The sequence below is a fragment of the Furipterus horrens genome, unplaced genomic scaffold (assembly GCF_987537825.1).
Source record: "Furipterus horrens unplaced genomic scaffold, mFurHor1.1.pri manual_scaffold_17, whole genome shotgun sequence".
NCBI classification, from domain to species: Eukaryota; Metazoa; Chordata; class Mammalia; order Chiroptera; family Furipteridae; genus Furipterus; species Furipterus horrens.
The window spans coordinates 34,465,887-34,482,230 of NW_028327187.1; the positions used below are offsets into that span (position 1 = coordinate 34,465,887).

The 16,344-nt window shown below is 37.1% G+C and overlaps 1 protein-coding gene across 5 annotated transcripts in view; it reads right to left on the minus strand.

Annotated features, from left to right (window-relative positions):
• STAG2 (STAG2 cohesin complex component) overlaps positions 1–16,344 on the minus strand; it is a 121,464-nt gene that overhangs the window by 51,871 nt on the left and 53,249 nt on the right. For all 5 annotated transcript variants that reach the window (XM_090265282.1, XM_090265279.1, XM_090265276.1 and 2 more), the window contains 3 exons: positions 14,566–14,662; positions 9,662–9,738; positions 7,545–7,749 (listed from right to left, as the gene is read on the minus strand). In XM_090265282.1, the coding sequence (XP_090121408.1) occupies positions 7,545–7,749; positions 9,662–9,738; positions 14,566–14,662 (379 nt within the window). The remainder of the gene's footprint in view (positions 1–7,544; positions 7,750–9,661; positions 9,739–14,565; positions 14,663–16,344) is intronic.

The window sequence follows — 16,344 nt, forward strand, 5'->3', positions numbered from 1 at the left end:
CAATTTAATACTGTAGATGGAAGAGGATATGCAGTGTATGCAGAAGTACTGTAAATGATGGAACATATCACAAGTTGTTTGTAGACCTTGGTACTACTGATATCTTGGCCAAATAATTCTTTGCTGTGGGGCTGTTTCATGCATTGGAAGATGTTAGCAGCACCCTGGCATCAACCCACTAGAAGCCAATAGTGGGAGATAGCCTACATACTCAAAATATCCAAATCAATAAAATATTGGTAAAAAAGGAAAATGTGTCTTCTTTTAAATTATATTTTATTGATTATGCTGTTATGGTTGTCTTGATTTTTTCCCCTCTGACCCCCTCCACCCAGCATCTATCTCCTCACTCCCTCAGGCAACCCCACCATTGTTCATGTCCATGGGTCATGCGTATAAGTTCTCTGACTACTCCATTTCTTATACTGTACTTTACATCCCCATGGCTATTCTGTAACTACCTATTTGTACTTCTTAATCCCCTCACCAATTCACCTATTCCCCGCACCTCCCCCCAATATGGCAACCATCAACATGCTCTCTGTATCCATGACTCTTGTCTCTATTCTTGTTTCCTTAGTTTTTTAGATTCAACTGTTGATAAATATGTATTTATTGCCTTTTTATTGTTCAGTTTTGATCTTTTTCTTAAACAAGTCCCTTTAACATTTCATATAATAAGGGCTAGGAGATGATGAACTCCTTTAGTTTTTCCTGTCTGGGAAGCTGTTTATATGCCCTTCAATTCTAAATGATGGCTTTTCAGGGTAGAGCAATCTTGGCTGTGGGTACCTGCTTTTTATGACTTTTTGAGTACTTCTTGGCAATTCTTTCTAGCCTGCAAAGTTTCTTTTGAGAAGTCAGCTGACAGTCTTTTGGAAACTCCCCCGTAGGTAACTTCTTTTCTTTTGCTGCTTTTAAGATTCTCTCTTTATCTTTAAACTTTGACATTTTAACTATGATGTATCTTGGAGTGGGCCATCTTGTTTGGGACTCTGTGCTTCCTAGACTTGCAAGCGTATTTCCTTCACCAAATTAGGAAAGTTTTCTTTCATTATTTTTCAAATATACTACCAATTTCTTGCTCCTTCCCTTCTACTTCAGACATCCCACTATGATGCAAAAGTTGGATTACTTCACATTATCCCAAAGGCTGCTTATACTTTCCTCATTGTTTTGGACTCTTTTTCTTCTTGTTGTTCTGATTAGAAGTTTTTTGTTTCCTTATGTTCCAAATCATTGATTTGATTCTCAGCTCCATTTACTATACTGTTGTTTCCCTGCAAATTGTTCATTTTGATTAGTGTATCCTTCATTTCTGACTGGATTGTTTTTATGCTGCCGAGGTCCTCACTAAGTTCCTTGAGCACCTTCATAATGAGTGTTTTGAGCTCTGTATCTAACAGATTGCTTATCTCCATTTTGTTTAGTTCTATTTCCAGAGTTTTGATCTTTTTTTTCCTCTGGGCCATGTTTCTTTCTTTCCTCATTTTGGTAGCCTTCCTGTGTTTGTTTCTATGTATTGGGTAGAGCTGCTTTGACTCCCTGTCTTGGTAGCATGGCCTAACTAGTAGGTGTCCTGTAGGGTTCAGTGGCACAGCCTCCCCTGTCACCCAAGCTGGGTACTCCTGTGCACCCTTCATGTAGGCTGAGTACACCCTTCTCCTGTAGCTGAGCCTTGGTTGCTGTTGGCAGGTCAGTGGGAGGGACTTACCCAGGCCAGTCAGCTGCAAGGACAGGCTGTGACCACTGACCACCAACCTCCGCCCTCCGTGGAGAATCGGCTGTGCAGGGACAGGGTGCTGGTGCTCTGCCATGGTCTGTAGCTGTCCACTGGGTGTGCCGGTCCTGGATTTTCCCAGGTGGTGCCGGCCAAGGTCAGCCCCCACCTGTGTTTTGCCTGAGGCACCCTGACTGAGCCATAAAGCAATCTGAGCTGGCTGCTACTTGTGCTGGGCTTGTAGATCCCCAGGCGAAGTGAAGCTGTGAATTAGCTGCTGGTAGTGTGGGTCCTGCAGGTCACTGAAGCCAACTGTTGCTTGTTTGATAAGATTTCGGAAGTTGTGAAACATGAGCCAAGACCAGCAGTTCACGTGGAAAAGCCAGTAAATCAGGTAGGTGAAGGAAATCTGTGAATCTAGGTTAGTTGCTGCTACTACCTGGCTTGAGGGCATTTAGCAAGAGGAATGGGGGCTGGGGCTCACTGAGACCAGCTGTTGCTTGTTTGAGAGGATTTGGGAAGTAGTGAAGCATGAGCCAGGACCAGCCATTCACATGGAAAAGCAGTTACAGGAGGTCCCTAAACTGGGTGGCACAGAGTCTCTGGAGATCTCCAGGGAGGACAGTGTTAGCCAGGTTCATGGAGTATTGGATATGGCACCCACCTGCCAGCTCTGTGGGGGGAGGGTTTTGAAAAGGGACAATGGCCTCTACCCACCTTTCTAACTTAGAGAAAGCTGTTCCACAGCTCTCGCTTTGATGCCAGACACTTCAGTGCCTGCCCGTATGCCACTGGTGCCTTTCAAGCTGCTACCCTGGTGCTGGAGCTCAGAGGAAGTGAGTCTCATCTTAGGCATAAGACCTGGGTTCCAGAAATTCAGGTTTAATTTTATCAAACCCCCAATAAACCTGCTGCCCCCAGTAACTGCCTATACCCTATACAAAGATTTTTTTTGCTGACAAGATTTTAGTAACTTCCGCTGTTCTCACAGCCTATTTCCCTATCACTAGCTCCATCTCTACTTTTGAAAGTCCCCACCCTTAAAAAATCCTCACTTTGCTGCTACTCAGGGCTAACACCCCCTTTGGTCTCAGCCCAACTGTTTGCAGCTGGCCAAATAAATCTTATAAACTCATTGTCTGTTCTCCTGTCCTTTCTCCTCTCACTCTCCGGAACCTACCAGATTAATATGTGTGGGTACTTAAAGAGGAACTGCTTGGGACTCAAGGAGTTTCTTCCACCACCCACCTCAGTCCCCACTGGGTTTTGCAGTCAGAAGTTTTTTACTGTGGTTGTGTGAGGAGGCGAGCTGTATTCCTATGCTGCCATCTTGACTGGCAGTCCCAAAAATGTGTCTTTTATTTTACGGAGAAAAAATTTTGTTCAACGCAACATTATCCCCATTTCATGCATGAGGAACCTGAAGCTCAGAAAGACCAAGAAATTTGCCTCAGATTATGTAATTTATATAAGTAGGATTCAAAGCTTGGTAATCTGTGTCCGAACAAGATGTCCCCTACCATGATCTTCTTCAGAGATCATGATTCACCTTCTAAGTAATCTGTGGTTCATAAAGCAATTAGCCATCTCAGTAATCAAAAAAGGTGGAACCTACGTGCTTTATATCAATCTACAGTTCATAAAGAAGTTGGGAGAATTTTACCAGTATTTGATTTCCTTTCATGCTACTCTTTTACATAGCATAAAGTATGTTAAAATCATGAAGACCATATAGATCAAAAGTCAAAAGTGCTATTTTAATTATATTTTAATAATAAACTGGTAAGAGACCTCCTTGAGATCACTGCCTTCTGTTACTGATTTTTTGCTCCGGAGACATTACTCACTGCCTGTGATTTAAAACTTAGTAATTGAATTATCTGACCATTTTACACTTTCTTTAGCTCACTTCAGGCTCTTTCTCAGACCTGGTTCATTGCATGACAGAACAACACAACACTAAATCAATTTGTGCCTATTGGCTCTCTTTCAAAGAGATTCACAATTTTCTGCTCTGAGCTATTTCACATCCTTAGCAAACTAGATTTTCATTCTGATCTAAATTTATTCACCTTATACAATCATGCTTGTTTTAATTTATTTTACACAATAAGTTCTTAACATTAAATACTACCTAAATTAATAGAACAGCGGTTCTCAACCTGTGGGTCGCAACCCCTTTGGGGGTGGTACAACCCTTTCACAGAGGTCACCTAAGACTATTGGAAAACACACATATAATTACATATTGTTTTTGTGATTAATCACTATGCTTTAATTATGTCCAATTTGTAACAATGAAAATACAGCCTGCATATCAGATACTTCCATTACAATTCATAACAGTAGCAAAATTACAGTTATGAAGTATCAACAAAAATAATTTTATGGTTGGGGGTCACCACAACATGAGGAACTGTATTAAAGGGTCGTGGCATTAGGAACGTTGAGAACCACTGTAATAGAACATCACATTTATATTTTGTGACTCTGAATCTAAAAAAAAAAAAAAAAACCTACAGTGAAATTGTCTGCTTTTTATTTTTACATATGAAGGATTTAGCAGAAGTACATCTTTAATCACAGCTTTAATTATTTGCAAAATACTCTAAAGGGAAAATAAATATCCCCATACTTAGAGAATAAAAAAAAAATTGTAGATACTACACTACAGTAATAATCAATGCCCATTTGATTTATTCGAACTCAAATCAAAAAGCATATATCCAGAGTTCCAGTTAAGATGGCGGTGTAGGCAGATGTGGCTCACCTCTTCACACAACCACACCAAAGTTACAACTAAAATGTAGAACCACCATCACTCAGAACCATCAGAAATCGAGCTGAATGGAAGTCTGACAACTACAGAATTAAAGAAACCACATCCATCCAGACTGGTAGGAGAAGTGCAGACGAGGAACAGGCTGGTCCCTCACACACGTGTGGTAGATAAAAATTGAGAGGGGTCTCTCAGAAGTGAGGAGTCCCAGCCCCACACCAGGACGCCAGCCCAGGGTCCAATGCCAGGAAGATAAGTCCCCACAACTTATGGCTGCAAAAACCAGTGGGGATTGAGTCAGTGGAAGAAACTGTTGGAGCTCTAAGCAGTTCCTCCGAAAGAGCCCACACAGGGACTCACCTACTCAGACTCACTCCCTCCAGCACTGGGGTAGCAGCTTTAAAGTCACAGCTGGTACACAGGGAGAAACTGAAGTGCCTGGCATCAAGGCGAGCAGAAGTCACTGTCCATTGTCTAGACACTCCCCACACAGAGCCGGCAAGCTAGTGGCATATCTGAGACTCCATCAACCTGGCTAACACTGTTTGACCCACCTTGGAGATCCTCAGAGACTCTGTCCCACACAACTTATGGGCTCACCCAAGCTGTTTTTCCATAGGAATGGCTGCTCTTGGCTCATGCTTAACTTCCTAAATCCCATCAAACAAGCAACAGCTGGCCTCTGTGAGTACCCAGGCCCAGCACCAGCAGCAGCCAGCCTAGATTCACAGCTTGGCGTCACCTGGGAATCTCCAAGACCAGCACAAACAGCAGCCATCTCAGATTGCTTTATAGCTCAGGCAGGGTGGACCCGGGCAGTGGACAGCTACAGACCACCATCTGCCCTAGCACAGCTGATCCTCAATGAAGGGCTGAGGTTGGTGGTAAGTGGTCACTGCCAGTCCTTGCAGCTGACTGGCCTGGCTAAATCCCTCCCATTGATGTGCCAACAGCAACCAAGGCCCAACTACAAGAGGCTGCACTTAGCCCACAGGAAGGGTGCACACTGAGTACCCAGCTTGGGTGACAGGGGAGGCTGTGCCACTGGACCCTACAGGACACCTACTACATTAGGCCACACTACCAAGACATGGGGTCAAAGCAACTCTACCTAATACACAGAAACAAGCACAGGGAGGCTGCCAAAATGAGGACACAAAGAAACATGGCCCAAATGAAAGAAAAGACCAAAACTCCAGAAAAAGAGCTATAGAAAATGCAGGCAAACAGTCTACTAGATGCAGAGTTCAAAACACTAGATATAAGGGTGCTCCAGGAACTTAGTGAGGACCTCAGCAGCATAGAAAAGATCCAGTCAGAAACGAAGGATTCAATAACTGAAATGAAGTAAAGGGAGACAACAGTAGAGTGGATGAAGCTGAGAATCAAATCAATGATTTGGAACATAAGGAAGCAAAGAACAACCAATCAGAAGAAGAAAAAAAGAATCAAAAAAAAAATGAGGCTAGTATAAGCTGCCTCTGGAACAACTTCAAAGAGGTCCAACATTCACATCATAGAGTTCCAAAAGGAGAAAGAGCAAGAAACTGGAAATCTATTTGAAAAAAAATAAAATAAAAACGAAAGAAAACTTGCCTAATTTGGTAAAAGAAATAGACATGCAAGTCCAAGAAGCACAGAGTCCCAAACAAGACGGATTCAAAGAGGTCCACCTCCAAGACACATAATTAAAACCCCAAAGGTTAAATAAAGATAAAAGAGAGAATCTTCAATGCAGCAAGAGAAAAGCAGTTTGTTACCTACAGGAGACTGTCTGCTGATTTCTCAAAAGAAACTTTGCAGATTAGAAAGGACTGGCAAGAAATACTCAATGCCATTAAAAGCAGGGACCTACAGCCAAGACTGCTCTACCCAGCAAAACCATCATTCAGGGTGGAAGGGCTGAGAAAGAGCTTCCCAGACAAGGTAAAGCTAAAGTTCATCATCACCAAGCCATTATTATATGAAATGTTAAAGGGATTTATTCAAGAAAAAGAAGATCAATACTATGAACAATAAAATGGCAAAAAACAGAATCTATCTACAACTGAATTTATAAAACAAAGTAAGCAAACAAGTACAGAGACAGAATCACGAATTTGAGAGTGTTTTGATGGCTGCTAGATGGGAGGGGGTTGTGGGGGAAATGGGTGAAGAGGTGACGGGAGTAAGAAGTACAAACAGGTAGTTACAGAATAGCCATGGAGATGTCAAGTATAGTACAGGAAATGGAGTAGCCAAAGAACTTATTTGCATGACCCATGGACATGAACAATGGGAGGGGGGACTGCCTAAGGCAGTGCGGGGCTGGGGGGGGGGGGTCCAAAGCGGAGGAGGGGCAAAGGGGAAAAAAATCAGAATTGTAATAGCATAAGCAATAAAATATCATTTTTTAAAAAGCACATATTCTAAAACAGTGTATCAATAATTTTACCTTTAGCACAAAGGAGAAACCAAAAAATTTTATCAACACCAAAAATTATTATTCTAGAATTAATTATGCAACTCTTTACATTAAAATTTAAAGATCGAAGAATCTGACTCAGCCTAAAGTTACTCAGAAGCATAAGAAAAATCAACTTTTTGTGATGTGGTTAAAGAGGAAGCATCATCTTGTAAGGGCCATCATACCAGGAGCAACTGTACATACCAGAGATAAGATGAGGGTCATTAGGACTACATATCACAAATGACTGACACTCTTCCAATTTGCTGTCCATATCCTCCTCCATAAGTCATCTCATCTTTCAAGAACTCAACACGTTCCTATCCAACTCTTTTCCCTTGCTGTAGAATTATACTCAAGTAAGTTTACCACAAAAAAAGTCACTATATACTAATATAGTATGACTTCGCAGTACCAAAACTGAAAATACCATCCCATTTCCAGTAATTCATTAGGGTCGGAGGAAAGGTGAGTGTCCTCCTAGTGGTTTCTTTATAAACAAAATTAATTAATTTGTTTCACTATTTTATTTATTTTCATAGAAATAGTTTTCCTCTCTAATCTTAGAAAATACACAGAAAATATTTCCAAATACCCACCTGCCAGGGTGCTTGTATGTCGAAATGCTCTGACTTGTGAGTCAGACAATCCTGTAAGAAGTGAAATGACCGTATCCATCATGTATTCATCATATATGATGCTATATTGACACTGCCGTACTAACACGCCAATGAATTCACAAAAACTGGATTTGAACTTCTTCCACTGAGGACCGGCCATGGTAAGTGGATAATCTCCACTATCCTAAAACAAAAAATTTAAACAACTATTTTATTTAAAACACATGACAATGAAAGTTTACTTGTTTTTGAAATACCCCAGGCAGAAGCTGAAATGACTCCTTTATCTCACCTTTTTCTTTCAATAAAATAAAATCCTCAAAGTAGGCAGGGAAACAATATGCAAAGGCAGAAGTGCCTTTGAGCACTTCTACTTTTATTTAAGATCAAAATAATTATTCTGAAATCACTTTAACCAATGAAAACATATGTCAATTACTTAGAGTTTAAAAATAAAAAGCCTCTCCCATCAGAGCAAAGCATTGTTCTGATAAGCTAAGATATATTTATTAAATTTCTTTAAAACAAAAGAAAGCCAATGTTTTATTTGTAAATGAATTCAAAATGATGAAATCATATTCTCAGCCAATCTAATAGACTGATATATTATTTATAAGTAATCAAATGATTACAATGCATTTTTTTCATTAGCTTTAGGACATCAAATAGTCAACAGACATAAACAACCAGATAACTTTTTAAAGAAATGAAATGTAGCTACGATAGCCTGGAAAAACTGGTACTCAAATACTCTTCCATATAAAGGTGGGGTATTCTTTAATGTAGTTACAGTGAGAATCTCCATAAATAATTAAAAACAAACAAATCCCTAAAAATAAAAGCAGAGAGCAACACCACATAGAACTTCAAAAAGAATTTCTCACAACAGTATCCTAAAGACTTAAGATCATTTATTAGCAGTTTAGTAAAAATTTTTAACAATTAAATGTTGTCAATAACATTTTTAGAATTTTAAGTTATGCCATATATAAGTGGAACTACTTCTCATCTGAGAATAAGGTAATACCCCACAAAAAAGTTTTTTCCATATCTTCTGGTTGACTCATTTAAGTGACTATATTAAAATGTATCATCTTAATTGTTGTTAGCAACTTGGTTTGCTAATTATTTTCAAATCATATTTCAGGATTCTTATCTCAAACAGCTGTTTCCTTTTAATTAGAAGGTTCTCACTAAAACATTTAATATTAGAAGACTAAAATAATACCATTACTCATAATTACCTCTTAACTACTTGGAGACTGATTAATAGCACTTAGTGATCAACAAAGCCATTTTAACAACTCTTGTCTATCTGTAAGAAGTATAGTTGAAAGCCTCTTCATCAGAGTAAGCAAGGAAAAATGATGAAATTAAACTCAAACGAGGCAAGGCTTTCTACTTGAAAATTCACAGTGAAATATTCTGAACAGTCAAAACTACCGGTGTTGGAATCCAGCTGTGAACAAAACAAATAAAAATCCCTGCCCTTAAGAAGCTTACATTATAGTAAATCTAAGTATGTCTTTATTGGTAACAATACTTCAAAGACATCACTTTGATAAAGGATGAGCTAAAGTCTAAGCTAGTATTTATTCTTTGAATTTTTCTTATTATTTGCATTTGAAACATAAAGGAGATTTTAAACAACTAATTTTATTTATGTGTGTATATGTACATATATTCCTTTTCCTAAGCTACTGGCTCCCCAGATATTGACCAACTCTTCCTTTTACAACATTCTAAAATATGTTCTTAGACGCTAAACTTTATTCTTCCTTGATATGTTAATTTTTGACAATAATAGTAAGTTCTTACTGTGTGCCAGACATTATAAAATGCTAAGGAATTTTTCAAACATTGCTGAATTTAACCTTCATAACAGTCTTATGAGATAAGTATTATTAGCTCCATTATACAGATGATGAAACTGAAGCTAGGATGACAACTTGCCCAAGGTTGCACAGTCATCACCAGATTGAATCTGATGCCAAAGCTCTTATTCATAACACTAATACTCAGAATTTAAGAATACTTTCAAGAGGAAGTCAAGCTCAACATGCATAAAATTATCAAAACATTTAGAGTAATGTTACCTCATCAAACTCTTCAGTCATTTTTCGAATTATTTCAGAGTTCTGCATATGTCTAAACATTTCTGCTGTGACAACTCCTGAAATTCGCAAGTATGAAAAGTTAATACATGGTAAAATGAAAAAAAATAAAAAGAGAACTTCTAAGTCAGTCTCTTAATACTAAAATGTCTATAGTTACATAAGGCAAACTTCTTCATCAAGTGACCTTTACTGTGATACTCAACCCTATAAAATGAAGCACAAATCCTAATCACAATGTGCATAAGAAAACAACCCCATATTTCTGACAGATATCTTTCTTCCTAGCACATTCTCCCTTGGCCATTTCTGCCTGACTTACTTTACTCATGCCTATAATATATATAACTGGCTTAGTTCCTTTAATGTAAGACATATGTCATCAAGAATGAGGCAGCGTCCAGAAAAATATTTAAAACCTTGAGGATGAACCTAAAGATGGTAAGGGAAAGAGTAATAATAGATAAGAGTTATCCTTAGCCAGATTTCTTCATTAAGCACTACTTCATGTAAGGCAACTACCTCCCATCATTCTCTAAAAGAGCTTAAAATAAACGTAAGTTGTAGTTCCTGCCCATACAGAAGCCTGTAATCTAGTTGGAAGTTTAAATAAAGAATAACTCAAAGAAAAGGAAGAAAAATAAAATACCAAGGTAGTACCTAACAAATTCCCTAATAAATGGTAATGCCAAGAAAGGCTATAGTTCAGACCCCCACCAAAAAAAAAAAAAAAAAAAGATTAGCATAAGTCAGGTGGTTTCAGAGAAGAAATCTGATAAGGACATTAAGAATTTTAAAGAACAATGGCAGAAGAAAGGAGAAGAGAAAGGCACATTACAAAAAGTAGTAAAGGTTCGCCAGGTAGAGATCAAATATCAGAAAGGAATTTCTAGGGGAAAATTACAAGTAGGGCACTGCAGGAAAAAAAGATGTATATTATTTCCACTGGTGGGTTGCCAGATTTTCTTTAAAAATTGAAAACTGGATTTTTAAAACCATATTTCTATTGATGGATTATTTATTTCTTGTCAGTTTTATCACTAGAAATGCCATAAATATAGTAACAGCTAAAAGAAGAATGTCTTAGCACAGGAAGATGAAATTTATTTTAAAAATTAGATATAATTAATATGTATTTCAACTGGCCAAGCTATATTGTGTATATGCATGTACTTGTATGTGTGTATAAATTTAAAAACAACAATATAAAGTCATACTCTCTTTCTGACCCCAAACCTGAAAAGAACAATTGATACCTGAGCTTGTTCTCTATAGGCATGCAATTTAAGACTTTCCAGTAGCATAAGAAAGCCAGCAGGGGTAGACCAGTAACTAACATCCATTCAGTTTACTATGCGCCAGCCACTTCACCTATGATTAGCCCTGGTAAAATGCCTAGGAGGCAGATGGCAGATTGCATATATATATATATATATATATATATATATATATATATATATATATATATACACACATACATGTAATCCTGGCTTTATGGATGAGGAAAATAAGGCTAAGGCAAAAAGAAGTTAAGTAATTTGTCTGACATTATTTATTTACATCATGCTACTCCCCCGCAGATGAGATCAATTGCTAGTGATGCTGTGAAAAAGCCCATAGTTAGCACAACATCAAAGAACCAAATGATTGTTTAAATATATTAACACACTTGGAAGAAACCACCATTCCCTTGGCTAAAGAAGCACATTCTCAAAAATCTTTTACAAGATTTAAAAAATTTTTTAATCTAGAGTCATGGATTTATCATCAGATCCTGTCCATAACTTATGCCCAGGTGCTGTAAACTTGGCAGTGCTAAAGAAGCACAAGTAACTCAATCCCTGAAACAGTTTCTATGAAATAAACATTTATATATATAAATAAATCTCAAAGCAAACATATATTGCATACATTTTGACAAATGTCCAATTCTAAAGCTCTCCCTCTCATCTCACAGGCCATATAATAGCCAAAACCCCAAAATTAAGCAGAAAAGGGAGTAGCTGTCACAAACCCCAGGCATTGAATTCCAGAGGCAGGTGTGAATTAGGACATCGGGCCAGAGCCCACTGCCACAGTAGTGTGTGGGTCATGAAGTGAGGCTGCTAAAAACTGGTCAACTTAAAAAGTGACAGCTGTCCAGGAAAGAAAGAAAAGAAGGAAGGCAGGAAACAACAGTGACCACAGAATAATCAACCACAGAGCAGTCTAGAGCCATCCAGAGTAGGGCCAAATTACCTCCAAACCTCAATAGCCACAGAAGGCACAACTAAAGTAAAGTAAGTGGGGCTCATAATGACAATCCTGAGGCCACAGGAAAAAGTTAAAGTACACAGTATATACTTAAAGAAGTTTCTAACTCATTTATAAAAGAAAGCTATCAAAATAATTTTGAATGTGTTTTGAATGTACTTAATAACCTTAACATTGATTATATGGTAAATTTCCTTTAATGGAGCTTTCTTGATTCTAAAAAAAATATCCTGGCAGTATTTTAGATCTACCCAATAATTTAAATTTTCAACATTTTAAATTTCTACAAATCTTGACAACCTGGTTTGCAACAAGGTATATCCAAATGTTGAGTTGGCAAGCTCCTTATTCATAACCACACTGATGCCAGTAAAGGAACGAATCTGATCAAAAGAAAATGCTTTCACTATGGGCTTGTTTTAAAAGTACAATTCAGAAGCCTAATTAGGAAACTAAAACTGACCAAACTATGGTGTAACAGGGAAGACTAAAGATAAAATATTAGAATTTCAACTCATCAAATTATTTCTGGCATCTGTTGAGTTGTTCTGCAATCAACCTTCCATTTCCAAAGAATATAATAAAAAAAAAAAAAACAGGACATAATCCTTGATTACATAACACAACAAACAGGTACCTATACACTTCTACTGCAGAAAGACAGACTAAATGTAGACAAAAAGTACATCTCATTTTTTTAAAAATTAATCTGGTTCATCATATTGTTGTCATAACAACACTTTCTCTGAGCAGTCATTTTGTAATACTGTACTGATTTGCAGCTACCTTTAACTAAAAAGTCAAGTCCACTAGGCGACTTTCTGTACTCTAAGTTAAGACAATTTTTAAAATTTCTCAAAACTGACCACATTGATGGCATTATGAAGATCAGACTCAAGAAGTTAATGTATTTATAAGGCCTCATATACATAACATTTAATATGCATGCTTCACAGAATGCTGTGATCAACCTCAAATAAAATGCATCAGTTCTTACAATGTTACTTGTTTTTCAATTCCAGTGACAGCATTTTTAAGGGATATTATGGAATTAAAGGAGTAGACCTAAATAAACTGTTTCTTGGGATTCTTCCTTCAGACATGTGAGGTCTGTCTGGAAAAAGTCCATCCACTGTTAATATGAGAACAGTCTGCATGACATCGATGTAACCTGGCAGCCAAGGAGAGTGGACTGGAATACACATAAGTGAACAATAATGACTTTACTGTACTAGTCAGTGGGGGCAGTAGACGCCTCTAAGTGAGCATGTGTACTGTGTGGCCATTGCACTCTAAATGACTAAGCAAGTAGAACAACGAATGTGTATCAGATTTTGCATTAGGCTTGAACATTCCTCCACAGAAACTATTCAGATGATTCAGAAGGCCGCAGCTATGGGCAACTGGTGACTTGCAGCTTCATCACTACAACAGGCCTGCTCATGCATCACATCTTGTGCTGAGTGTTTTGGCAAAACATCAAATCACCCAGGTGACTCAGGCCCTTTACAGCCCAGATTTGGTTCCCAGCGACTTCTGGCTTTTCCCAAAACTAAAATTACCTTTGAAAGGGAAGAGATTTCAGACTGTGATGACATTCAAGAAAATATGATGGGGCAGCTGATGGCAATTGGGAGAACTGGGTGAGGTCCCAAGGTGCCTGTGCCTACTTTGAAGGGGACTGAGGTGTCATTGTCTTACATACAATGTTTCTTATATTTTCTTCAATAAATGTGTCTACTTTTTCATATTACATGGCTGGATACCTTCTGAACAGACCTCAGTCATCCTTTAACATCTTAACGTTTTTGATTTATTTTTAAGCAATCTTCCCTCCTCCTGAATTCTAATGCCCATGGTTTGTGGTGCCATTTTCTTTAAAAAAAAATTCCCTTTAGAAAACTATGTAACATTTATTTACCTGGACATCTTCTACAATTTCAGGTATGAACCAAAAATTATGGAATAACAGGATAGATTAGAGCCTGCCCGTGAACTTGACTGACTCATTTCATGATCCAGATCAGGGTGTGTGACTCAATTTACATAATTTTATCCCACTGCCCAGTGTCTACACTACTTTTGTCTCAGAGAAGATATTTCTGTATTTTCCCCACCCTTATTTCAAAATATTTTTACTTTTTGTAAAAATATTTTAAACAAGACCCCACTCCCAAATCCAGTTTCTTTACCTTTTTGAGAAAAAACCTAAATTTCACCAATACCTTATTTAAATTAGTTACTTACTTATATTCATGGTACTTTTTAATTCCCTATACTTTACAATTCCCTGCCCTTTGAACCTGTATCTCATCACTGTCTTCCTTCTCCCTTCTTAATGCATTTCTTTGTTCCTAAAACCAGATGCTGAAAGTGGAAAATATAGCTAATAAAAGTAACATAACAACTATAAATTACCAAGTTTTTAGTTACCTTCACATATGACTACAACTGTCTCAACAGTTTCTCACTTTGTTCTTTGCTCCTTTTTCCATATACATTTTGTATGGTTATGATGTAAAGAATTTAATATTAGTGCATTATTTTCCATGTAAAGTGCTAATATATATATTTAGGTGAAACAAAAAGAGACCATTTGAAAACATTCTACTCCCAAAATTAAAGTATCTTACCTTTACAGCCTGAACACTGAATAAAAAAGTTGATGAGGTCAAGCAGTGCTATATCTCGGTCATGCTTGTATGACTCTATCCAATCATCTACCACCGACTACAGGAGAGGGGGAAAGAAACTCATTAGCTTTTTCTAATGTTCTAAGAATTAAGTTTGATTAAAGTCATTAAAATTAAATATTAAGTGGTCTCACATTACTTCAAATTAATATATACACTTATATACAAAAATTTAAATTTTAATCATTAAATAGAATCAAATTAAGTAAAATTATCACCTGATAAAGTATAATTACTTTTTTATTTCATTTTTAATTATTAAAGTTATCCTAAAAATAGTTAAGTTACACCCATATTTCTTTTTGACTAAAATACTATACCAAATATTTAAATAGTAACTCTGCAATAGAATGAAAATTCAAAAAATTTTAATGACGTGAATGCCTGGGTCAATGAGGAAATGAATAAAATAACAATTTTTTTCAACAGTGAGCCCTGATAGTCCTGCATTAAGAGAAAGGCAAATTAAAGACTAAATAAGCAGCAGACTATAGGATAGACAGTTCATGGATCCAGAGACTTAATATTGTTACGTGACAATATTCTCCAAACTGAAAAATCCCTATCAAATCCCACCTGGTTTCTTAGTAGAAAATGGAAAGCTGATCCTAAATTTCTCATGGTAATGAAAGGGATCCAGAACAGCCAAAACAATTTTGAAAAAGAAGAACAAAATTAGAAAACTCACACTTCATGATCTGAAAACTTACTACAAAGCTACAGTAATCAAAACAGTATACTACTAATGTAGGGATGAACACATAGATCCAAATGGAATAAAATTGAGAGTGGAGAAAGAAACCCTTACATTGACTGTCATTTGATTTCTGACAAAGATGCTGAGACAAATCAATGGAGAAAGCCTAGTCTTTTTAACATTGGTGCTGGGACAACTGGATATCCTTATGCAAAAGAATGAAGCTGGCCCCCATTTCACACCATATACAATACTTAACTCAAAATGGATCAAAGATATAATCTGTAAGAGCTAAAACCATAAAACACAGAAGTAAATCTTCCTAATTGTGCATTAAGCAAAGCAGTTTTAGATATCACACCAAAAGCACAACTAAAGAAAAACTGAATCTGACTTATTCATAATCGACTTTTTGTGCTTCAAAGGACCCCGTATCAAGGAAGTGAAAAGACAATCTACAGAATGGGAGAAAATACTATATTTGCAAATCAAGGGGGGATGGGTGGAGGCAGAAGAGGGTTAAGGGGAGCTAAATGGTGATAGAAGAAGATTTGACCTGGAGTGGTAAACACACAATACAGTGTACAGATGATGTATTATAGCATTGCATGATACCTATAATTTTATTAACCAATGTCACCCTAATAAATTTAATAAGAAATAAAGTGAAATATCTTTAAAAATTTGCAAATCATGTATCTGATAAGGTATTTGCGCCCAAAATATATAAAGAACTTCTACAATTCAATCATTTTTAAAAAGCAAAAAGTCAATTAAAAACATAGGCAAGGGATATGAATAGGCAATTCTATATAGAAGATATACAAATGGCTATTAGCACATGAAAGATGCTCAATGCAACTGGCCATCAAGGAAATGAAAATCTAAACCCTAATAAGATACTACTTCACACCCCCTATGATGACTATAATAAAAAATAAAGACAATAACAAATGTTGAGAAGGATGTGAAGACATGGAATGCTAAAACATGGCTGGTAAAGACATAAAATGCTGCTACCA